The sequence below is a fragment of the Squalius cephalus genome (assembly GCF_949319135.1).
Source record: "Squalius cephalus genome assembly, chromosome: 2".
Classification (NCBI taxonomy): domain Eukaryota; kingdom Metazoa; phylum Chordata; class Actinopteri; order Cypriniformes; family Leuciscidae; genus Squalius; species Squalius cephalus.
In genome coordinates, this window is record NC_137123.1 from 15392402 (window position 1) to 15418933 (window position 26532).

The following is a 26532-nucleotide window of genomic DNA, read 5'->3' on the forward strand; positions in this document are numbered from 1 at the left end:
TATGAGCATCATCTATATACAACATCACAAACTCTATTGATAAAGCACATGATGATTAATAATTCACGGCTCATTGAAGGCTTGATGTGAACTGATGATGTTCCTCATGTCAGGCCTCGTGTGTCTAAAGAGCTTCACACAATATTTACACATGAATCTACAACAGATATTGAGCTTCTGGAGTTTAAATCACTTCATCAAATTAACATTCACCTTAAACAGTTTTACAAACATCAATCGTAGCTCTACTGAACTATTTTAAATTACAGTAAAATGGTCTTACCGTTCTGAAGTGTCAATGTTTCAGTGTCGAGGGCCAAATGAGGAAAACATCCGCAGTTTAAGGCGTCAAACGCTGCAGTTTTCACATTAAATATTGTGTAACTAAATGTTGGTCTTCCTCTTTGTGGTTATGAGTGACCGTCATCTCAACTACACAAGAACAACTGGAGAAGAAAGTTAACGTCTCAGGTGTCAAACACACACAAGCTTTACATGTATCTCTGTAGAGCTCAGTATTGTCAGATCTTTGTGAGAGAATATGTGAAAGATGTTTGCTTTGAGGAAGAACAGTGTAAAGATGCTCATCATGTCTGCAGGAGCGTCTGAGCAGCATCTTTACAGCTCTTAGTTTCACTTCCTCTTTCTGACACAAACTCTGTGTTTAACACATGAAGTGCTGGACAACACACACACACACACACACACACATACCCACATAGCAACATTATGTCTGCCCAGATCCGGCCCACATCTGGCAAACGTGGAAAGATGATCTGGCCCACATGCAGCGTGGAATGACGGCCCTTGGGCGGCTCACTCCTGTTTGCCAGATCTGGGCCACAAGCAGGCCATAGCAATGCCACATGTCAGCCAAGAGCAAAGAACTAAACCAGAACTGGACCTTATCTGAGCCACAAAGTCTGTGTATATTAAATATGGAGTCATCTCAGCCTTAATAAGCCTGTTAACAAGCAGAATCACTGAAGGAAAGAAGAGAACAGAAAAAAGAGACGAGCAGAAACACAAGAACTACAACTAAAGAGAAAAGAAGACATTAAATCTGTGAAGATCTCAGCAGAGGAGGATTAAACAACTCCACAAACAGCATTACCAGCTTCACTTATTACTAACCAGACTGACTTTATTTCTGTCAGACGTCTACAGAAGTTTTATTGAGAATTAACAGAGGTTTAACTCTAATGTGTTTCATTTGAAGTCACCATAAGAGTGATTAGTGTTTCCATTAGTTGGGCTCTTAACTCTTATTATATCTATTGTCTTCTTTGGCCGCTGTGACAGAGTGTTTGTCAAACACATTTGCAGCTGCAAAGAAAGCTAAAGTGAAATGAGATCAGGTGATGATGGTTACCTGCTGATGGTTTTATAATCATCGTGAAATAGACTAATTCACTACACAGCAAAATCCCCAGTGTTAAATTAACACTCCTCAGTGTTTATATGTGTCCACTCTACAGGGTGTGAAAAATTAACACTGAAGCAGTGTTGAAGTTAATGCAATAATTAAGTGATTAACAGATTTAATGTCTTCTTTTCTCTTCAGTTGATTTCATCTGAGGCTGTGGCTGAAATTACTCCATATTTAATATACACAGATTATTTTGGCTACGATAAGGTCCAGTTCTGGTTTATTTCTTTACTCTTGGCTGACATGTGGCATTGCTATGCAGAGGTGTAAAGTCCAGGTTCAGAAAGTAAAAGTCCTCCTCAGTATTTTGTTCCAATCACCTGGATTTGCTAATTCAGCAGGAGAGAGAACTAATTAGTGAAATCAGATGACTTTTATGTTTGACAGTTTATGCGTGGAATAAACATATGGCAGGACTTTTACTCTTTGGCCCCTGGATTACCCACCTCTGCCTATTTCCAATAGACTATATGCACCAAGCCTGCCTGGGGGTCACAAAAAAATTGATCACAGAGTGGATGAGAGGAAACCGGAATGTGCGAATGCCAGCTGGACAAATCAATGAAGTGACCCAACGGCTGCTGGCACTCAGAAAAGACACTCCGAGCTGTTTTGCTAGAAAACCAAGGGGTCTGGACGACATAGATAGGTGGAAGGCAACAGAACTGTGGCAGTTTGCCGTGTACACTGGCAAGATTGTACTAAAAGGAATTCTGGCCGACCAGCTGTGATGCAGGTGATGGCGATTCACTACTAATCAAGGAACCGGCTTTACTGACGAGATGCGCATAACAATATCGCGATTTAAATCGCCCAGCCCTACTGTAAATATAAAAAAACGTGTTTCAAGATTTAATCCACAATGGACTTTAAAGTAATATATTTCTCTCTCTTCTCCACAGGCAATCAGGAAAAGCCAAGATCTCCCAACTTATTTTGTAAGAAGCTTTAAATGTTAATAAAAACAATTTAATGTCCATGTATACCTATTGTACATTTATACTCTATTAAAAATGTATTTATTTACAGCAGAGGCATCACTGTCGTGCTCACTGCAAACTGTGTCACCACCCCATCAAGGTGTGTAACAATTTCATTGATATTCATAAACGTGTATGTAATGTCAATTTTGAAACATAGGTATTTTTTTTTTTTGCCACAGCAGATCAATGTCAGATCTCCTCTTAAGAGAACCACAGGCCTCATCCGAAGAAGCAACAGAGTAAGCTTACAGCTCTGTCACAAACATGCATACACATTTCAGGAACTGATTCCATAATATTTTTTTGTTTGCTTGTTTGTTTTTAGACTACCGCACAAAAGTCTTGCAGAAGTTACAAGAGCTCTGCGAGAACCAGCAAGACATCCTCACACTGCAGAGAAGACTGTTGGCTGCTATGACTGTGCCAGGGGTAGAGACAGAGGAGGAAACTCTAGAAAATGGGCTATAGAAGAGCTTAAACAGTTTGACACCTCATTAGAAAATAAAGAGACTAATAAAATTGGTTTCTGGGAACCAAAAATTGTTTGCTGGGATGATGCAAATGTCATTTCAAGGAAGAAATTTTATCATTTATGGTCATGTGACCCAGCGAATAGGGTGCTCTTGATTTATTTTAAAGCCAGATGGCTGGAGAGTTCGAGATAACAAACAGAGCAATTCAAGTTGTTTTGTCCGTGATATATTTCACATATGTTGTCACTTGTTTTGTTTAAAGTTTCATCGGTAAGAAATGTGTTAGGTAATGTGCAGGGTCCAAAGATGACACGACACGTTTTAAAGTTGAGAGTAGGGCTGTGCGATATATATCGTGAGATTGTTATGCGCATCTCGTCAGTAAAGCCGGTTCCTTGATTAGTAGTAAATCGCCATCACCTGCTTTCAGATGAAGCGGCATTTAGGGCTGAGGAGATAATTAAGTGATTAATTTAGTGATGATTGAGCATTATTGAAGACACCTGATGTTAACAAGCAGACTCACTGAAGAAGAAAATCACAAATTGTAAGTTACCATTAAGGTGATGGGTGTTTGCTTTAGTTGGGATCTAGACCATTATATGTTTACTTTAATATTTACTGTTGTTTGTCTGCTGTTATTGATTTATAACAGTTAAATGAACAAAGTAAAATGTTATCTATCTTATAGTGTTGGTTATGTTTTGACATAATCATGCTGTGATTTGAAAAAGGAAACTTATTGAGATAGTTTGGTTTAACTTGTTAGCAGCCGTTTAGTGATTCTTCAGCCTATGATTATCAGTATTTTACTTATAATTCTAAATATTTAATAAACATTGTTCTGATCAAAAGACATTCAGATAAATTCATTTAAAACACAGACATCAATAATCAGCCTGTGAATCTCAACAATGGTGACAATAATAAAGCATGTTGCAGTGGCTGCCACCAATCACAACTCATTAATGGCTCCCATCATGCATTGCGGTATGAATAAATTATGATCTGAATTGTCTATGTAATTTACTTTTCCTAATTGAATATTCTGCTCCTCACCATTGTTGAGATGCATAGACTGAATCTTGACATCTGTGTGTGCCTAAAAGATTGATTTTTTTTAACAACTTTTAAGAAATCCTTTATATTATATCAAAAATTCTGGGCATTTATGCAGATTCACTAACCAGTTCACTGAGTTCAGTGATCAAGTTCAAATGACGATTGTCATAATATAACCTACACCATCAGATCACTTTTTTTTTCTTTGTTTATCTGTCAGTTATAACTCAGATACAGCAGCCAAATAAAATCTAAAGTACACATATAATGGTCTAGAGCCCAACTAAAACAAACACCCATCACCTTAATGGTAACTTACAATTTGTGATTTTCTCCTTCAGTGATTCTGCTTGTTAACATCAGGTGTCTTCAATAATGTTCAATCATCACTAAATTAATCACTTAATTATCTCATTAACTTAAACACTCTTGAGTGTGGACTCATACACTCCCAGGAGTGTTAATTTAACACTGGAGTTTTTGCTGTGAAAGAGCCGTAGTTAACTGACAAGCTGAGCCATATCGCATTAAGTATCGCTGGTGATACGTCCGCGATATTAATGCGATATGGCTCAGCTTGTCAGTTAACTACGGCTCTTTGTAGTAAATGCCGCTCCATCTGAAAGCAGGTGATGGTGATTTACTACTAATCAAGGAACCGGCTTTACTGACGAGATGCGCATAACAATCTCACGATATATATCGCACAGCCCTAGTTGAGAGCAGAGAAATACACTCACCGTTTGGAAATTGCTCTTGCTCTGAAAGTCATGAGGACTCAAATTTTCCCGCGCTGTGGGCGGAGCAACGGCGTCACGTCAGGCGTTAATCTGATTGGTGTTTAGACTCCTGCAGTCTCATTAATCCTGTTTGACTGGTTATTTTTTGCAACGCTTTGCACAATTATACATTTTTTAAATGATTAACTATTAAAATTAATTATTAACTATTCTGGTTCGCTGTGTTTGAGTTTTCCATTTTGTCCAATCTCAGATTTCTAATTCTTCACTTCTGGCCTTTCATTACTTACTGTATAATTCATAAAGGATCCTAATATCAGCATCTCAAATAAACATTTCTCTCGTTGCTGATGTGTATTTTATCATTATAACTGATATTATAACTGACATTTCATGTGCCATCTAGAGGATATTACGTAATAGGCAACATTTATTATTACGTAATATCCTCTAGATGGCAGTCTGGACACACACATGAAATATCAGTTATAATATCAGTTATAATGATAAAATGCACATCAGCAACTAGAGAAATGTTTATTTGAGATGCTGATATTAGGATCCTTCATTAAAGATACAGTAGAACAAAATCCAGTCAACAGAGCAATCCAACATGACAGAGAAACTAGAGACTTTAATACAATCAGGTACAGATTTTACTGAGTTTAACAAGATAATATGTGCATTTAGCTGTGCAATAAACATACATAAATACATTTATACTCCAGTGAAGCAGATAATCAAGTATCGACTACATTATTGCAGTGTTACTTTAAATTGCACAAGTTTTCTCCTCTAGTGCATTTGCTTTGCTGCACAAATATAAAATGTGAAATAAAGGCTAAAATATAGATTTGCAAGACTAATACAAAAAAACTATTCTGCCAACTCTTATAAGCTCAATGACAATATACACAGTTTAAGAAATCAGAATGTTATTGATAATGAAATTATGTTTATGAGCTCATAATGATGGATTATCAGTTTGTGAGGAGCATCAGATGTATATTAGCAGTAATACAGTTTAATGTGGATCTGCTGAAGTCACTGCTAGAGTCTCATATTCAGAAGATCTGGACTGAAGCTCAAGAGCCGTGTAGGAGTCATCAGGAGCTCTGGACTGAACAGACTGTGAGAGACAGATCAACAACAGCCTGTTTATGTGTGGATCTGCTGAATCTGAGTGTACAAGTGTGTAAAAGACATTTACTGACTGTGATTGTGCTGTAAACGTCAGATGTTCTGGACGCTGGATCCAGAGCTGTGTATGTATCATCACTCGCGTCAGCCGCCTATAGAGGAAGATTTATACACTTATATTGCTTCACTGTTGTATTCATAGTTCAATGCAACAATAATCACACTGTATTGCAGTTGTAGATGGAGGTGTGTGTGTGTCGACTCGCCTGCTTTTGATTCCCGTCTTCAGTTCCTCCTCTCCTCTTCTTCCTCCTGAAAACAGAGAGAAAACTATTAAGAAATACATTTTAAAAAGAAAAGGCTTGAAATCCAGTCCATTTACTTTGTATGTGAGACTGATTTTGGTCGATTTTTTTAGTGAATAGACTTAGATTTAGTGTGCAGATAAACTTCACTCACTTTATGAACACGATGATGATGATGATGATGATGATGATGATGATGATGAAGATCAATCCTCCACATCCCGCAACGATCCCAGAAACTGTGAGCAGAGCATCTCTCTGAACCCCTGAAACAAGATGATCATGAAGATCATTTCACACGTGAGACAGATGAAACTGAAAGAGTGTCTGATTATAGAAAATACCTTTAACAGTGAGTGAAACAGACGCTGATCTCTGAGATCCATGTTTATTCTGAGCCTCACAGTAGAAGCGTCCACTGAAACTGGAGTTAAAGCTGGAGATGCTGAAACTCTGTCCAGATCCAACAGCTGAGGTTTCATTCTCCTTAATCCAGCTGAAGTTCAGAGCAGGAGGGTTTGAGTCACTGCTGCAGTTCAGAGTCACTGAATCTCCCTCCACTATTACACCAGACCGACTGACCGACACTGAGACGCTCTGTGGAGAATCTACATGAAATATATTTAACATATATATATAAATCAAAATAGGAATGAAAAATTTGCAAATCTACATCTGAACTGGTGCAAAGTCAATGAAACAATATAATATTTACAGATATACTGTATCAACTCAAGATTCATAAAAAAAGATCACTAGATTCACGATTTACATTCATTTTGCGTATTAATAAATTAATATGAATAATCATGATTAATACACAAAAATGTCATGCAGTCTGTCTGTATATGATCGGGCCTGAAATGATCAAACAAATCTGAATAATCTGAACTATTTCACTAATATTAATTCATATGTTATTAATATGTACTCACATTCAACATTAAGATAAACAGGAGGAGAGATCAGATGTTGTTGTCCTGTAACGGCACACCTGTAGTCTCCGGTATCAGAACGACTGACTGACTGCAGATGAAGCTGATTCACTGTTCGCTCAGTTATTCTCTGTGTGTTTCTGTACCAGATGAATGTTGTTTGTTCAGGCAGAGAGCAGCTGCTTTTACATGTCAGAGTGACTGAATCTCCCTCTTTCACTCTCTGCTGTGTCTCCACCTGCAGGTCTGACACAACAACTCTCCACATCTTAATGAAATCATGTTACGCCTATGTAAACCAGAGGCCTACCTTCAGATAGAATATTAGAATATATATATATAGAAGATATTCATTCAAGTTTCCAGTAGCAACAATTAAAACAAATAATAAAAACAAACAAAACAAGACAAGCTGCCCAATATACATAAATACATAAATAAAGCCCTGCTCACAGGTATGAATTAAAAAGCTGTATCGCCTGAGGGACAAACGCCTTCCCTCAGTGTGTCTGTGGAACAGGACAGAGACAGCATCCTGAAGCTGAAGGTGCTCTTCTGCCTGACGATGGTATTGTGCAGTGGGTGATGGACATTGTCCAAGATGGACAAAAACTTGCTACGGGTCCTCCTCTCTGCCACAGATGTTAATGAGTCAAGTTCCACAGCCACCACAGAACCAGCCTTCTTCACCAGCTTATCCAGTCCCTTTTCTTACTGCCGCTCCCCCAACATACCACAGCATAGAAGAGGACGCTAGCGATGACATCTCCAGTAGCTTCTGACTGATACTGAAGGACCCTAGCCTTCTCAGGAAATAGAGTCGACTCTGTCCCTTCCAGTATAGGGCATCTGTGTTCTTGTCCAGCCCAGTCTGTCGTCCAGCTGCAGAACTATCTTTGTAGGTCTGGACCACCTTCACACAGACGCCTTCGATGAACACAGGGGCCTTGGTCCCCTGGAAGTTGACCACCATGTCCTTAGTTTTTGTAGTTTTGAGCTGTAGATAGTTAAAGCTACACCACCTCACAAAGTCCCCAATCAAGGTCTGATACTCTCCCTCATCTCCATTCTTGATACACCTCATGATGGCAGTGTCATCAGAATACTTCTGGAGACTTCCGGTTTGGTGAGATGGCGTAGACACACGTTAAGTCTCGCTCCCACTTTTTTTGTTGTTGCCTATAATAGTTTTAAAACCCCACTATTTACTTCTACTTCGCTACGCTAAGTGGGCAATATCTTTGTTGCATACATATTGGCATCAAATTATGGCAGCTAAATCTACAAAACAAAGGCAAGGCAAGGCAAGGCAAGGCAAGTTTATTTATATAGCACATTTCATACACAATGGTAATTCAAAGTGCTTTACATACTATTAAAAATAATCAGAAGAAATAAGAATATACAAAACAGTTTAAAATAAAGAAACAAGAAAGAACTAAAAATAATTAAAACAGTTTAGAATAAAGAACAGTTTAAAATAAAGAAACGAGAAAGAACTAAAAATAATTAAAACAGTTTAGAATAAAGACTAAAATAAGACACAGTATAAACAGTCGGACAAACAGTGACACAGTGCTCATTCATTAAATGCAAAGTTAAACAGAAGTGTTTTGAGTCTGGATTTGAATGTGACTAATGTAGGAGCACATCTGATCTCCTCTGGAAGCTGGTTCCAGCTGCGGCTGGCATAATAGCTAAAAGCAGACTCACCATGCTTAGAGTGAACTCTTGGAACTTCTAGCTGATGTGATCCTAATGATCTGAGTAATCTGTTGGGTTTGTATTCCGTGAGCATATCTGCAATGTATTGAGGTCCTAGGCCATTAAATGATTTATATACTAGTAATAATACTTTAAAATCAATCCTATAAGTAACTGGCAGCCAGTGTAATGACCTGAGTACTGGTGTGATATGATCATATTTTCTGGTTCTGCTCAGAATCCTGGCGGCAGCGTTCTGTATGAGCTGCAAATGTTTTATGGTCTTTTTGGGAAGGCCAGTGAGGAGTCCATTACAATAATCCACCCTGCTGGTGATGAAAGCATGCACTAGTTTTTCTAAGTCTTGACTGGAAACAAAGCATCTAATTCTTGCAATATTTTTCAGATGATAGTATGCTGATTTAGTTATTGCTTTGACATGACTATTGAAACTAAGGTCTGACTCTAAAGACACACCAAGATTCTTGACCTGATTTTTAGTTGTTTGACCTTTAGAGTGAAGGTATGCGTTCACCTTGAGAACTTCATCTTTGTTTCCAAACACAATGACTTCAGTTTTGTCTTTGTTTAACTGTAGAAAGTTTTGGCACATCCAGCTGTTGACTTCATCAATGCATTGAAGCAGAGAGTCAATGGGGCTGTAATCATTAGGCGATAGGGCTAAGTAGATCTGTGTGTCGTCTGCATAGCTGTGGTAAGAGATTTGGTTCTTTCTCATTATTTTGCTCATTGGGAGCATATACAGGTTGAACAGGAGTGGCGCAAGAATTGAGCCTTGAGGGACTCCGCATGTCATGGGCGTCCACTCAGACTTATGGTCACCTATACTCACATAATAACCTCTCCCATCTAAGTATGACCTGAACCATTTTAGAACTGTCCCAGAAAGCCCCACCCAGTTTTCCAGCCTGTCTAGAAGTATTTTGTGATCGACAGTGTCAAATGCAGCACTGAGGTCGAGTAGAACCAGCACTGATAATTTGCCTGAATCCGTATTTAAGCGAATATCGTTTATTATCTTAATGAGCGCCGTCTCTGTGCTGTGATGCGATCGGAAGCCAGATTGAAAATTATCAAAGTATCCATTTGAGTTTAAGAATTTGTTCAGCTGGTTGAAGACAACTTTTTCAATGATTTTGCCTGTGAAAGGAAGATTTGAGATCGGTCTATAGTTGCTTAATATAGTCTTATCCAGATTGCTCTTTTTCAGGAGGGGTTTGACAACAGCAGTTTTAAGGGAGTTTGGAAAACTTCCATAGAAAAGTGAGGCATTTACCACTTCTAGGAGATCTGCTTCTAAACAGTCTAACACACTTTTAAAAAAAGATGTGGGAAGTGTGTCAAGAGCGCAGGTTGATGTTTTAAGGTGCTGAACGGTTTCTTTCAGAATTGTGCCATCAATTTCTTCAAAATCAGACATAGTAACTACTTTCTCAGGTTGTAGTCTGATCTGACTGACCCCAGCGCAACTCAAGGATGTGCTGATCACCTTTCTAATATTATTGATTTTCTCAGAGAAAAAGGTAGCAAACTCACTACACTTGCTATCGGAGAGCATTTCACTGGGAATCTGGCTTGGGGGATTTGTTAGTCTGTCGACAGTAGCGAAGAGATTTCGAGTATTATTTAGGTTTCTGTTTATGATATCGGAGAAGAAAGTCTGTCTAGCTTTGCCTAGTTCCATATTGAAAGCACGAATGGTGTCTCTATAGATGTTATAGTGGATTACAAGTTTTGTCTTTCGCCACATGCGCTCTGATTTTCTGCATTGTCTTTTCATAATTTGCACTGCTGTTGAGTTTCTCCAAGGTGCTTTTTGTTTACCATTCTTCCTGACTTTCACAGGAGCAATATCATCAATTACATTTTTAACCTTCGAGTTAAAAGAATCAAGGAGAGAATCAACCGAGTCAGCAGATATGCTCGGTCTTAGGGATATGGCCTTCATAAATAGTACACTAGTGTTCTCATTTAGGCATCTCTTCTTGACAGACACAGATCTAACTTCAATGGCAGGAGAGATCAATATATCAAAGAAAATACAGTAATGATCAGAGAGTGCGACATCCTTAATATCATTCAATGAAATGTTTAGACCCTTACTGATAAGTAAATCTAGAGTGTGTCCACGATTGTGTGTGGGCCCATGTACATGTTGAATCAGATCAAAAGTTTTTAAAACAGTATTGATTTCTTTTGCCATATTATTTTCTGCATTATCTATGTGAATGTTAAAATCTCCAGCAATAGTGAAACTGTCAAACTCTGAGGAAATTATTGATAACAGTTCTGTAAAGTCTTCAGCAAAGGCTGAAGAGTATTTTGGAGGCCTGTAAATAGTGATAAGTAAAATCCGTGGAGCACCTTTTAACACAATACCCAGATATTCGAAAGACGGGTAATTACCAAATGATATTTGCTTACATTGATAGACATCTTTAAAAAGAGCAGCTACACCCCCACCTCTCCTTCCAGCTCTGGAGACACTCATAAAGGTAAAGTTCGGAGGAGATGTTTCATTGAGAATTGTTGCACTGCAGCTGGCTTCTAGCCAAGTTTCATTTAGAAATATAAAGTCCAGGTTGTATGTGCTTATAAAGTCATTGACTAGAAGTGATTTATTTTTAAGTGAGCGGATGTTTAAAAGTGCTAACTTAACAGTCTTGCTTTTTGTGTCCACAATCTTAGTTTGTCGTGTGATAGGCACCAGATTAGATGGGTTTGCTGTACGGCTTTTAAAGGCCTTAGACTTTCTAACATGTGAATGAACAGATGATACAGGAACACTGGGTTCCCGCTTGTTCTGTAAACATTTGAGAAAGTTACTGTTATCACAGCGGGGACCCGGCACAAATCACTTGGAGCTGGTATCGGTTGATTTTGTAACACCTCGAGCAGACGGTGGAAGTTGTGGGCCCTGGCGTTGTGGAAGGGGCCTTAATGCTCGGGGAGGAGGGGGAGGGGGGAGAGGGCGAGCTGCGCCCATAGACTTTGGTGGTAGTGATGTTTTTCTGGTTGATATCTGGGGGCTTCCAGCGAATTGGGTTCCAGCATACACTAGTTTTTCCATTTTCTCTGAGAAACACATCAATGGGGATGTAGGAGATAGTGATAGCGGTGAGAGTGGCTGTGGTGTTAATGGAGGCTGTAATATGCTGTCTTGGCTTTCCTGGTCGTGTTTGGGTGCTGAATCTGTTGTTACTGGTGGCTGTAATGTACTGTCCTGGCTTCCCTGGTCATTCTTGGGTGCTGAATCTGTTGTTATTGGAGGCTGTAATATGCTGTCCTGGTTTCCCTGGTCATTCTTGGGTGCTGAATCTGTTGTTATTGGAGGCTGTAATATGCTGTCCTGGCTTCCCTGGTCATTCTTGGGTGCTGAATCTGTTGTTATTCGAGGCTGTAATATGCTGTCCTTGGGAGCTGAATCTTGTGACATTTCTAATATGTCACAGTCTGACTCTGGTGAGCTCAGTGGGCAGGGCTCAGCTGAAGTTGTGTCCGTGAGCAGAAGTTGTTTTGGCAAAGCAAAAAGTATTAGAAAGCTGAGGCGTGTGGAGACGACGGCAAAGAGGTTAACATGGCAGCCATCTCTAACCTCCTGGAGGAACACCGGGTCACTCTTTCTGCAGACTTTAAAACCGCCGTTTCGACACTCGAGGTAAAGCTAGACCAAATTCAAACTGCCGTGACGGACCACGCTTCGAAGATTGCCTCGCTCGAGACACACGTAAATGCACAGGATGAGCGCGTGCAAGCCCTGGGTACGACTTGTGCTATCCCAACAGAGAGCAACGCTAAATTGCTAGCCAAAGTCGTGGATCTCGAGTCCCGTAGCAGGCGCAATAACGAATTATTTGACTACCTGAATCCATTGAAGGGCCCCGACCATCTATCTTCTTCTCAGAACTACTTGCGGAAGTATTTGGGGACGGAGTACTGGAATCTCCGCCGGAATGTGATAGAGCCCACCGGTCGCTGTCTGATAAACCGAGGCCGGGGCAGAGGCCTAGGCCTGTTATCATTCAGCTACATGAATTCCAACAGAAGGAAAAGATCATCCGTGAGGTCAGAGCGAGGAGGGGAAAGCTTTACCGCGGCACACTATTTACGAAGACTATAGCCAGAGGTGCTGGAACAACGCTCCAAGTACAGAGAGGTGCTATCTGAACTGTACAATCTTGGCCTAAAACCAGCGCTGTTGTTTCCGGCCAGACTTACTATCGTAACGAAGGATGGAGATAAGAGAAGATTTGCATCGGTCACTGAAGTCAAGGACTACATTGCATCTATTCGTCCTGCTGAGGTCTAAACTCGAAGTGACTTGTGGAGTAACTCATGACTGGATCGACTGACTCAAGAAGTAGTATTCATTAAATGCTTGTATTTCTATACTTACTTAGGTGGGCGTATTATACATAGTGTTTGGTTGTTACATATGAAAGTGGTTACTCTAGATCTATAGATCTATTTTATTTGGCATTAGGGAGGCATTGTTTTGTATACACCCTTGTGTCCACTTAGATCATTGATTTAGATCTAAATTTAGATCACTGTACACTTACAGGCGAACCAAATTAATAATATTATTATTATTATTATTATCTATTTATTTTTTTCTCTCTTACCTCTCCTCCCTTCATTAGGCCTGGTGCTTGTGGTTATTATACACATTTTGTTTTAACAAATTTTTGGTCAGTCCATTAGCCACAGACTAAGGTTTCTGCAAGGTTTTTTTTTTTTTTTTCTTCTAAATTTCAACACTTTTGAACCACTACACACCCAGTGCCTGAGAGACTAGTTCCCTTACGAGAACGTTCTCTCGTACTGCGTTGCAAACGCTGTGGGAAAACTCCTTTTCTTGAGAATATTGAAGCCTTTATTTTAAAACGCATTGCATGCAGCACAGGCGAGAGCATCAAGCTCGCGCGAGCGAGCTGATAGGCTGTGCTGTGGGCAACTGCACGAACCAATGGCGGATCGGCAGAGGCGCGCGAACCAATCAGGGAGCTTGGCACACTGCCAGTGTCAAGCGCGCGAAACTGCACGTGACCAAAGCATATAAATATAGACAATATTCCGCCATTTGACAGATTTTATCTCCTTCAGCTCGACTCACCTCGTCGCTGATCTTCTCCGGATAAAGAAGCCGCTCGTCGTTGAACAGCCGTCCAGCGGAACAGCTTCGCATCCCGGCATCTGCCAGCTGAGCGTTTCCCTGTGGCATCCGACGAGTATCCTTTTTCTCTATCTCTCTCTCTCTTTCTAAAAGAGCTAAATCGCTGTTTTCACAGCGCGCGGCGTTGTTTCAAATGCCGCTCTCTATTTGTGAATCCTGCGGGGTTCCTCTGCATGTGTCTGACAGACACACACAGTGTGCTGCCTGTCTCGGCCCTGAGCACGCCGAGTCAGCGCTCACTAAAGGCGGCTGCCTTCTCTGCGACGGGATGCCTGTTTCTACTCTCCGCTCGCGGCTCGTGCACGCTTCGTCGGTGAGTGATTCCGCCCATCTTCCATCTTCGGCGCCCCGCGAGCCCCGTAGGAAGAAGCGGCGCGATCAGAGGCTTCCTGAACGCGGTGAGTTCAGCGAATGCACGCCGGGCCTCTCTCCACGTGCTTCGCCCACGCCCTCTTCGCCTGTTCTATTCTCTCAGAGCGACCAACGCCCCTCATCTGAAGCGGCTGGGCTCGTCTCTTTCGGCGGATCTGCTGATGATATGGAGGACGCAGTTTCCGTGGCGGCATCTGAGAGTGAGGATTGGTCGGGCTCCGCGGACCCCGCCCCCCCCCCTCTCAGTTAGATCCTTCTGACACTCGAGCGAACATCGACGCCGAACTCTTCCGTGTCATGTCTCGCGCTGTTGACGAGTTGGGACTCGACTGGCTCTCCCCAGCTGAGCCTGCCAGAAGCCGCCTCGACGAGTGGTACCTGCCGGGGCGCCAACAGGCCCCTCGTCAGCGCTCCGCCCCTTTTCTGCCTGAGGTCCACGAAGAGCTCACAAAAAGCTGGCGTGCGCCCTTTTCAGCGCGAACGCGCTCATCTGCCTCTTCAACGCTCTCCACTGTTGACGGCGCTGAAGAGAAAGGTTATGTGTGTCTCCCCCCACTGGAGGAAGCGGTCGCTGCACACTTATGCCCTCCCACTGCAGGAAGTTGGAGGTCTAAGACTGTGCACCCATCTAAGCCGTGCAGAACTACTTCGGCCATTGCCAGCCGCGCTTATGCTGCCGCCGGTCAAGCCGCCTCTGCTCTCCACGCCATGGCGACCCTCCAAGTGTTTCAGGCGAAGCTCCTCCGCTCCATGGATGAGTCAGGCCCTGACCCAGACACTTTTAAGGACCTCAGAAGTGCGACAGATCTAGCGCTACGGGCCACTAAGACTACCGCTCAAGCACTGGGCCGCAACATGGCCAGCCTAGTAGTTTTAGAGCACCACCTTTGGCTGACATTGACCGAAATCAGGGACGCAGACAAAACCGCCTTCCTCGATTCTCCGGTCACAGCATCTGGTCTCTTCGGCCCATCTGTCAGCGGCTTCGCAGAACGCTTCACTGAGGCTCAGAAAGCCTCCAGCGCCATGAAGCATTTCCTCCCCAAACGCTCCAGTTCAGTCCAGCGGCGCCCCAAGAGCACGCCGCGACCTGAGAGGGTAGCTTCACAAGTCCTCCAGCCCCGCCCAGTGGCTGAGACTAGCCAGCGCATGAAGCCTGCAAAACGGTTCCCGTTCCCTAAGCGCCAGGGCCCGCGGCCGAAGCTCACGCTCGATCACGAGCCCAAGAAGCCGTCCTAACCGGCTTAAAAAGGGGTCATTGTCCCGCCGCGGCTGGACCAGCCCCGAAGATCGCTCGAGTGCTACTCTCAGCCCCCTCTTCAGTTCAGGCGGTTGGAGCAGTATTAAATGCAGAACATGGGCCCGTCACCTGTCACGCACCCCTGCACACAAACGCTGTTTTAACAGCGACCCACAAAAAGCACAAATCGAGCAAAATTTCTCCCTCACATACATGTCAGTTCGAACCCCCAACACTGGGCGTTCCAGATATGATAATGTCTCTGTCTCTGCGGGCTCTAGCTTGGCAAGCTATCCCCGGAGTTTCAGAATGGGTAATGAACATCATAAAGCGCGGTTACTCGCTTCAGTTCGCCCGCAGACCACCGCGTTTCCGTGCGGTTATACAAACCACGGTAAGGAGCACACTGAGTCATGTCCTCCGCACCGAAGTGTTAAGTCTGCTGGCCAAAGGGGCCATCGAAAAGATCCCCCTTTCTCAGAGCGAGTCAGGTTTTTACAGCCGTTACTTTCTTGTTCCAAAGAAAGACGGCGGCCTGAGACCCATTTTAGATCTGAGACATCTGAACAAGGCTCTCATGTCACGGCCGTTCAGAATGCTCACGACCAGACACATCCTGGCGCAAATTCGCCCAGGCAACTGGTTTTTCTCAATAGATCTAAAAGACGCTTACTTTCACATTCAAGTGAACCCCCACCACAGGCCATTCCTAAGATTCGCCTTCGAGGGGCAGACATACCAGTACACAGTCCTACCATTTGGACTGGCACTGGCACCTCGTACATTCACGAAGTGCATGGATGCAGCTCTCTCCCCCCTGAGACAGCGGGGAATGCGCATCCTGAACTACCTCGACGACTGGCTCATATTGACCCAGTCAGAGGCGGAGTCACATACTCACAGAGCCTGGCTCCTCAGACATCTAGAATGTCTAGGGCTCAAGGTCAATTTTGCCAAGAGTATTCTGTTGCCCAGCCAACGTATCACGTTCCTGGGAACAGTTCTCGACTCCGTACTTATGAGAGCATGGCCCACACCGGCCCGTGCTCTAACGATTCAGCAGCTCGCAGCATCGTTCACAGAGGGCTCTTATGTACCCCTCAGAACGTTCCAGAGGATCCTTGGCCTCATGGCCTCCGCATCATCAGTACTCCAACTCGGCCTACTGCGTATGTGTCCTCTTCAGCTGTGGCTAGCACCTCTGGTGCCACCCCACGCCTGGCATTCAGGCCACTTGGTTATCAAGGTGAACCAGCGCTGTGTTCAAGCCCTGGCCCCTTGGAAAGACGCCAGCTGGTACCAGCAGGGCGTAAGCATGGGGGTGGTCTCAGAGAGGAGGGTGATTTCAACAGACGCTTCCAACTCAGGTTGGGGAGCGCTGTACGAGGGCAGGCCTGCCTCCGGCCTCTGGTCGAGCTCGGAGAAACGCCTACACATCAACTGCCTCGAAATGAGAGCAGTTTTTCTAGCCCTAAAAACCTTCCTTCCTCACCTGGCTGGACACCACGTGCTGGTCCGAACGGACAATATGTCAGTGGTCTCCTACATAAATCGCCAGGGCGGCCTCAGGTCCCACAACCTGCTTGCCATAGCCACGCAGCTCCTGCTATGGGCTCACACCAACCTGCGCTCGCTCAGGGCAGCTCACGTGCCAGGCACGTTGAACACAGGAGCAGACATGCTCTCTCGGGGCAGAGTTCCCCCAGAGGAATGGTCTCTCCACCCTCAGACGGTTCTCCTGCTTTGGGAGGTCTTCGGGAAGGCAGAAGTAGATCTTTTCGCCTCAGAAGACAACTGTCACTGCCCAATATTCTTTTCAAAGAACAGGGATGCGTTGGCCCACGACTGGCCCAACCTCCCTCTCTATGCGTTTCCTCCGGTCTCGATGCTCCCTCAGGTCATCGAACGGATCAGGAACACCAAAAGCGCGGTCCTCTTGGTGGCTCCTCTCTGGCGGACCCAGATTTGGTTCCCAGAGTTGATGCAACTGTCTGTAACAGACCCTTGGCCAATTCCACTGAGGTGCGACCTTCTGGCTCAGGCCAACAGGACAATCTGGCATCCTCGTCCCGACTTGTGGGCCCTACATGTATGGCCACTCAACGGGTACCCCAGGATCTCCCAGAAGGTGTCCTAAACACTATTATGGAGGCTAGAGCTCCGTCTACTAGACGCCTCTATCTCCTAAAATGGTCAGTGTTTTCCAGCTGGTGTTTAGCTCGAAACCTCGACCCACACACTTGTGAAGTGCCAAATGTGCTTTCTTTTCTACAGGAGATGTTGGATGCGGGTCGCTCCCCCTCCACTCTCAAAGTGTACGTGGCAGCCATCGCTGCTTTTCACGTATTGGAAGCCGGAGCCTCCTTAGGTAAAAACGACCTTATAGTTCGTTTCCTTAAGGGTGCCAGAAGGCTTAACCCGCCTCGGCCACCGTCTGTGCCGGCCTGGGACCTTTCACTGGTCCTGCGGGCTCTTAGGGGACCTCCCTTTGAACCACTTCAGTCGGCAGATCTCAAGCCCCTCTCTCTGAAGACAGCCCTGCTTCTGGCACTGGCGTCAGTTAAAAGAGTAGGGGACTTGCAGGCGCTCTCTACTAGCGCTTCCTGTCTAGAGTTTGGCCCTAATGACTCCAAGGTCATCCTTAGGCCAAGACATGGATATATTCCTAAGGTGCTCTCAACTCCGTTCAGAGCCCAGGTTATTTCTCTGTCAGCTCTTCCCTCCTCCGAAGAGGACAGTGATTCTCTCACGCTTTGCCCCGTCAGAGTTTTGAGAATTTATCTGGAGCGTTCAGCCTCTTTCAGACAGTCTGAACAGCTCTTTGTTTGTTTCGGGGGCCGAACCAAGGGCCTTCCTGTTACTAAGCCCACGCTGTCCAGGTGGATAGTTGACGCCATTGCTCTGGCTTACACTTCACTGGGCCTTTCCTGTCCCATAGGTGTTAGAGCTCACTCCACGAGAGGTGTCGCCTCTTCGTGGGCCTGATCGAGTGGTGTTCCTATCGAGGACATTTGTGCGGCGGCCGGCTGGTCCGTTCCGTCCACATTTGTCAGATTCTATAACCTAGACGTTCCTGCCCTGCAGGCACGAGTTCTTTCTGTCTAAACCCTGGCTTTGCGGACCCAGGCTGACTTTAGGACTCAGACACATGAGTGTTCTTATCCGGACATTTGTGCGGCGGCCGGTTGGTCCGTTCCGTCCACATTTGTTAGATTCTATAGCTTGGATGTTCCTGCTCTGCAGGCACGAGCTCTTTTCTGTTCAGAACCTGGCTCTGCGGACTCAGTCTGACTTCAGACCTGAACACGTGAGTGTTCCTATACAGGATATTTGTGTGGCGGCCGGCTAAGTCCACTCCGTCCACATTTGTGAGTTTTTTCAACTTATATGTCTCTGCTTTGCAGACACAATTTTTCCTTCTAGACTTTGGCTCTGTGGACCCAGACTAGTTGTGAAATTGGACACTCAGTTGTCACTGGACTTGTGGTAAAGTTAATCTGGCCCTTCGCCCAGATCTTTATTATTGGATATTTTCTGGGCCCGAAATTCGGTCTCGTTTTATCCTGGCTATTCTGTAACTTCCCGGAACATCTGGTGAGTCAGAGCGGCCATAAGAGATTAATTGCACGGCGTTTTAAATAAGCGTTCCCACAGCGTTTGCAACGCAGTACGAGAGAACGTTCTCGTAAGGGAACGTACTTGGTTACTTACGTAACCTCGGTTCCCTTAGAGATAAGGGAACGAGTACTGCGTTGCCTTGCCGTGCAATCTCTCTTATGTCAGGTGTTTTCGCTTCAGTCGATTATATCTGTCAAATGGCGGAATATTGTCTATATTTATATGCTTTGGTCACGTGCAGTTTCGCGCGCTTGACACTGGCAGTGTGCCAAGCTCCCTGATTGGTTCGCGCGCCTCTGCCGATCCGCCATTGGTTCGTGCAGTTGCCCACAGCACAGCCTATCAGCTCGCTCGCGCGAGCTTGATGCTCTCGCCTGTGCTGCATGCAATGCGTTTTAAAATAAAGGCTTCAATATTCTCGAGAAAAGGAGTTTTCCCACAGCGTTTGCAACGCAGTACTCGTTCCCTTATCTCTAAGGGAACCGAGGTTACGTAAGTAACCAAGTACGTTTTCTGCTCATAAGAATTTGCAGTGGTGCTTTATAGTAGTGATGCTTATAGTATGTGCCTATTCGAATATACATGAAAATAGTTATAAAGAGTATAAAAATATATTTATGTTTTTCTTTTCTTGGCAAATGTACATTGTATATGAACATAACTTAATTTTTGTTGTTTACTTATTTTATATATATATATATATATATATATATATATATATATATATATATATATATATATATAATATTTTTGTTTGTATATGGTTTCCGTTTGTTGTCTTTTTCTTTTTTCTTTCTTTTTTCAGGACAAGGTTGGATATGCAGATGGCACACAGATCTACTTAGCCCTATCGCCTAACGATTACAGCCCCATTGACTCCCTGTGCCAATGCATCGATGAAGTCAACAGTTGGATGTGTCAAAACTTTCTTCAGCTAAACAAAGACAAAACTGAAGTCATTGCGTTTGGAAACAAAGATGAAGTTCTCAAGGTGAATGCATACCTTCACTCTAGGGGTCAAACAACTAAAAATCAAGTCAGGAATCTTGGTGTGTCACTAGAGTCAGACCTTAGTTTCAGTAGTCATGTCAAAGCAATAACTAAATCAGCATACTATCATCTGAAAAATATTGCAAGAATTAGATGCTTTGTTTCCAGACAAGACTTAGAGAAACTTGTGCATGCTTTCATCACCAGCAGGGTGGATTATTGTAATGGACTCCTCACTGGCCTTCCCAAAAAGACCATAAGACAGTTGCAGCTCATACAGAACGCTGAGCAGAACCAGAACATATCAACAAATCACACCAGTCCTCAGGTCTTTAAACAGCAAAATCCCCAGAGTTAAATTAAAGGTCCCGTTTTTCCTGTGTTTTTGAAGCTTTGATTGTGTTTACAGTGTGCAATATAACATGTGTTCATGTTTCGCATGTAAAAAAAACACAGTATTTTTCACACAATTTACTTATCTGTATACCGCTGTTTTCACTGTCCTAAGAACGGGCTGATAACTTCCTTGTTCTATGAAGTCCCTCCTTCAGAAATACGTAATGAGTTGATTGTGCCAGCGGTTCCTGTGTTGTGATTCGACAGCAGCTTAAAGGTCACGCCTCTTACCATAACGTGGAGATGCATGCGCTCAGTGTTATTGTAAACATGTCTTTAATATTACCCTATCAATTTGAAGGCCAAACAAAGGTGATTGGAGTCAGGGATGAAAGTAACAGCGTCTCGACGACATGGCGACAAACACACTCTACAAACGCAACTCTTCCTCTTCTCCGTGGGAGCGCAACAAGACCACGCCCCCTTTTTTTGTGTATTCCTGTGGGCGGAGGTTAGTCAAAAAACTGTTCTAGTGACGTCATTAAAGAAGGAAGTAGAGGGATGTAGTCCAAACCGGCCGTTCACTGTAGGTGACTTCTGTTAAATAAAATATCTCGCTTGGCATTGAACTTTGAGCTTTATAATTTTACAGATATTATTTATACTCTAACAACAACATTACACACTAACTAAAGTTTGAAACATGGGATCACGAAGAACGGGACCTTTAACACTCCTCAGTGTACATATGTGTCCACACTACAGGGTGTTAAAATGAACACTGAAGCAGTGTTGAAGTTAATGAGATAATTAAGTGATTAATTAAGTGATGATTGGCTATTAGTGGTGACACCTGATGTTAATAAGCAGAATCATTGAAGGAAAGAGAAAAAAACAGTAACAGAAAAAAGAGAAACACAAGAACTACAACTGACTTCGTGACATTACACATTATTGCACTTAATATTACCAGTTTGACTTTATTTCTGTCATACATCTACTTGAGATTCAACAGAAGTTTAGACGGTAATGTTTTATGGAATGTTTCATTTCAAGTCACCATTATGGTGATCAGTGTTTGCTTTAGTTGGGCTCTTGACCCTTGTAATTATTTGACGATAGTTTTTTTCTGACTGTTCCAACGTTGTGTTTATAAAGCACATTTGTTACTGCAGAGTAAACATGACCTGCTCACAACATGATTTGATGATGACATTATCAGCATGTAGAGACCTGATTCACTGATGTCATTCAGAGTCTAAATCTTTTCCTGTATGCTTGATGTTTTGTAGTCCTGAGATTCGACAATTTGAGATCCTATAGCAATATGAACAATTTCAAAAATACTTTGTGCACTGAAGTTTTTAAACACACAGACATCAAGAATCAGCATATGAATCTCAACAATGGTGACAATAAACAAACTAGTGACAAACAGATCAACTCTGAACATCACAAAACTAAAGTCATAATAAAACAATAGCAAAATAAAAAACAAACAGGAAAAAACAATAAAAATTACAGGACAATTCAGCTGCATAATTTATTCATGCTGCAATGCATGATGTCAGCCATTGATGCTTTTTGATTGGTGGCTCCCATCATGCATTGCAACATTAAGCATTTGTTTGTTTGTCACCATTGTTGAGATTCATATGTAGATTCTTGATTTCTGTGTGTGATTTTTAAAGCTTCATAATATTAAAGCATTGCTGAAATTAACTACTGTAGTGAAAAATGAATGAAGCTTTTGTATATTAAGTTTATAATGCTGGGTGAGATCAGTGAATCAGGTCACTAGTAATTTCTTCATAGAAACATAACCAGGGCTGCATTTCCAAAAGCATCTTAAGCCTAACTTGATCATAGATCAACTGCAACAAATGGTCTGTACAATTAAGTTAGGCTTACAATACTTTTGGGCAACACAGCCAAAGTCATAGTTTCTCTTGCAACAACAAATGTGTTTTATAAACACAGAGTTGGAGCAGCCAGAGAAAAACTAATGTTAAAAAGTAAAGGGTCAAGAGCCCAACTAAAGCAACCACTGGTCACCATAATGGTGACATAATACGAAATATTCCCATAAACCATTACCATCTAAACTTCTGTTAAATCTAAATAAGACCGTGTGTAGATGTATGACAGAAATAAAGTCAAACTGGTAAAATAATAAGTGCAATAATGTGTAATGACTCGAAGTCAGTGGTTCTTGTGTTTCGCTTTTTTCTGTTCTTGTTTCTCTTTCCTTCAGTGATTCTGCTTATTAACATCAGGTGTCTTCAATAATGCTCAATCATCACTTAATTAATCACTTAATTATCTCATTAACTTCAGCACTGCTTCAGTGTTAATTTTAACACTATGTAGTGTGGACACATACAGTGCTATGCATAAGTTTAGACACCCATGCTAAAGTTGACTAAAAAGAGGAATAAAAAATCATCTTTTGGAAATTGAACTTAATGCCTTAATTTAAAAAATTAGGAAAAATCCAACCTTTAAGGACACCAATTTTCTTTGTGAATGAATAATGTATCGTAAATAAATAAATGTTCTTCCTTAAAATACAGGGTGCATAAGTTTGGACACCCCTATGTTAAATTCCCATAGAGCCAGGCAGATTTTTATTTTTAAAGGCCAGTTACTTCATGGATCCAGTATACTATGCATCCTGATAAAGTTCCCTTGGCCTTTGGAAATAACATAGCCCCACATCATCACATAGCCTTCACCATACCTAGAGATTGGCATGGTTTTATTTCAGTTAGCCTAATAGCTAGTTTGATTTGCATTGAGAGATGATCTTATGGAAAGTACTCCATGCCAATCTCTAGGTATGGTGAAGGCTATGTGATGATGTGGGGCTATGTTATTTCCAAAGGCCAAGGGAACTTTATCAGGATGCATAGTATCCTGGATCCACGAAGTAACTGGCCTTTAAAAATAAAAATCTGCCTGTCTCTATGGGAATTTAACATAGGGGTGTCCAAACTTATGCACCCTGTATTTTAAGGAAGAACATTTATTTATTTACGATACATTATTCATTCACAAAGAAAATTAGTGTTCTTAAAGGTTGGATTTTTCCTAATTTTTTTAATTAAGGCATTAAGTTCAATTTCCAAAAGATGATTTTTTATTCTTCTTTTTAGTCAACTTTAGCATGGGTGTCTAAACTTATGCATAGCACTGTATGTACACTGAGGAGTGTTAATTTAACACTGGGGATTTTGCTGTGTACACTGGCTTCCAGTTAGATTTAGGATTGATTTTAAAGTATTATTACTGGTATATAAATCATACAATGGCCTAGGACCTCAATATATTGCAGATATGCTCACTGAATATAAGCCCAACAGATCACTCAGATCATTAGGATCATATCAGCTAGAAATACCAAGGGTTCACTCTAAGCATGGCGAGTCCACTTTTAGCTATTATGCTGGAACGCTTCCAGAGGAGATCAGATGTGCTCCTACACAGTAAAATCCCCAGTGTTAAATCAACACTGCTCAGAGCACATATGGTCCCACTCTACATGGTGTTAAAGTAACACTGAAGCAGTGTTAAAGTTAATGAGACAATTAAGTGATCAATTGAGTGATGATTGAGCATTAGTGATGAACACCTGTTGTTGTTAACAAGCAGAATCACTGAAGGAAAGAGAAACAGTAGTCACTTTCAAATCCAGACTCAAAACACTTCTGTTTAGCTGTGCATTTACTGAATGAGCACTGTGCCACTGTTCGTCCGACTGTTTGTACTGTACTGTATTTTATTTTATTTTTCTAAACTGTTTTAATTATTCATATTTCTTATTATTTTAATTTCTTGTATGTAAAGCACTTTGAATTGCCATTGTGTATGAAATGTGCTATATAAACATGCCTTGCCTTGCCTTTAAGTTAGGCTTGGATGGGTTTAAATATCTGGGGATATTTATCACCGGTTCGCTTAAAGACTTAAGGGTTGGGGTCTATATTACTGTGTTGAACTGTTCTGCTGTTTTTTCCATCTTTTTTTTTTCTTTTTCAGACACCTTGTTTTATTTTACATCTGTTGTAACACCCTTTATATGTCTGCAGAAAACGTAATAAAAAACACTTGGGATAAAAAAAAAAATACTTCTGCACTTCTGCATGTGACACAATTGACTGTTCGCAAAGACCCGCCCCCTTTAGTTACCGTTGCTATGTCCGACAAGCCTCATGCCTCACCATGTTCTCACGCAGTGAAAAATACATCGCGGTACAAAGAGGAAACTGACACCATGCCGACAGACAGGACAGAGCAGAAAAGTTGAGCAGGTCTCAACTTTCAAATTTGGTCATTTTTTGTAAGAAATTTAAACAAATACCGTTTTATGGCTTTTATGTGTCGTGACAGATCGCTGTACAGCCTCAGTTAAAGCTGCGAGTGAAACGATCATCTCTTCCTTCTAGTTAATTTATAGCATAAATATGAATGATCAGAAGGAATGTTGTTTCAACCGCAGAAAGACGTCAGTACACAACATTTTTAATGTTTAAATCCACCGACGTTAATCTACTAACTCTCCTGACTGCTTTGTCGGACAAAAATGGCGGATGGTGGATTACGTTGCTGCTCTACTGGTACTGGAACTACTGGTCCTCCAGGACTCGAGTTAAAGAGTCCTAATGCAAACTTAATTTAATATGATAAAAAAATGAAGCAGGTCGTAGTTAAATAGCTTTATACTGTATGTGTGTGTTTGTATGTTTCTGTGGTCTATTTCTGAGAGTTCAGTAGTTTTACCTGTGACGTCAAGCTGAACTCCAGGAATCCCCATCCATTTTCCACCCTCTCTGTCCGTAGTAAATCTGCAGTAGTAGATGTGTTTATCAGCTTCTGTTACAGCCGTCAAAGTGATGCTGGAGGTGTCATTATCTTCTCTGTCACACTGAACTCTTCCTTTTTTTTCTGGATCTGAACACAGATCAGGTGATTCTCCATCAGTTACAGTAGGTTTGGTCCAGAAAACTGTTCTGATCTCATGACCATCAGGATATTTTACAGTACAGGATAATTTCACTGTTGATCCCTTCAATGCACAAACATATGAAGGGCTGTAATTCACTCCCCAACCCTTCACATCATCAGCCGCTGAAACACAGAAATGAGGAAAATAATTAAAGAGACTTACACACACCAAAGATTTCCTTTTGAAACTACAGTAGCTTTATATATTCACCCAAATGAAATTCAGAAATTCCAAGTGTGTGAAATATTTCACTAATATTAATGAATCCGTTTACTCACTTTCTACTTTGAGATAAACAGGAGGAGAAGTCAGACGATGTTCATTTCCTCTTATTTCACACTGATAGTTTCCTCTATCAGAACGACTGACTGACCGCAGATGAAGCTGATTCACTTTCACTGTTCCTTCAGTGAATATCTGTGTGTTTCTGTACCAGATGAATGTTGTTTGTTCAGGCAGAGAGCAGCTGCTTTTACATGTCAGAGTGACTGAATCTCCCTCTCTCACTCTCTGCTGTGTCTCCACCTGCAGGTCTGACACAACAACAACAACAACAACAACAGATTCACTGTCAGCTTAAAGTGAGAGTTCACACAAAAAATATTTTTCATTATTTATAGTTTTGTTCTAAAGCTTCATGAACTTGTTTCTTTCTTTTATTTTCAGCACACAAAGGGAAAGAATATGTTAATCCTGTCCCATCATTAATGAATAACTACACAGGAACAGATTACACAACACTGACGGTGGACTTGCGCTCAGGAGTAGAGCGGATCAATTGCGAAAATTTAATTTGAACAAAGTCCTGTTTGCGTTTGTTTATTGAGCCTACTAGCAGTTCAATTCACTTTTGGCACAATCACTGTATCTGAAATCTAGCCACATAGCAACATTTTGACGTCCCAGATCCGGCCCACATCTGGCACACGTGGAAAGATGATCTGGCCCACATGCAGCGTGGAACACTCTCTTGAACAATGTCTTCTTTCTTTCAGTGATTCTG

At 42.2% G+C, this 26532-nt stretch overlaps 1 protein-coding gene across 3 annotated transcripts; it reads right to left on the bottom strand.

The window, feature by feature from the left end:
• Positions 1-5241: 5241 nt before the first annotated feature.
• LOC307152596 (B-cell receptor CD22-like) lies at positions 5242-26200 on the bottom strand. Of its 3 annotated transcripts, none has more exons than XM_079861371.1 (8): positions 25808-26200; positions 25304-25651; positions 7068-7313; positions 6477-6740; positions 6287-6398; positions 6094-6139; positions 5902-5979; positions 5242-5816 (listed from the first exon to the last, which is right to left on the bottom strand). In XM_079861371.1, exons 2-8 carry the CDS (start codon positions 25335-25337, stop codon positions 5712-5714), a joined length of 885 nt encoding a protein of 294 aa, XP_079717497.1. In that variant the 5' UTR covers positions 25338-25651; positions 25808-26200; the 3' UTR covers positions 5242-5711. The 3 variants fall into 3 exon arrangements, with proteins under 3 accessions (XP_079717497.1, XP_079717498.1, XP_079717499.1); XM_079861372.1 differs by having other exon boundaries at positions 6296-6398; positions 25808-26193; XM_079861373.1 differs by having other exon boundaries at positions 7068-7335; positions 25808-26036.
• Between the last annotated feature and the right edge of the window lie 332 nt (positions 26201-26532).

Coding starts and splice junctions, on each gene's coding strand:
- LOC307152596 (XM_079861371.1), bottom strand. CDS start 25,337: ATGGGGATTCCTGGAGTTCAGCTTGACGTCACAG. Junction 7,314..25,303: donor AGTTCAGCTTGACGTCACAG/GTAAAACTACTG, acceptor TTGTTGTGTCAG/ACCTGCAGGTGGAGACACAG. Junction 6,140..6,286: donor ATCATCATCGTGTTCATAAA/GTGAGTGAAGTT, acceptor CTCTGTTTTCAG/GAGGAAGAAGAGGAGAGGAG.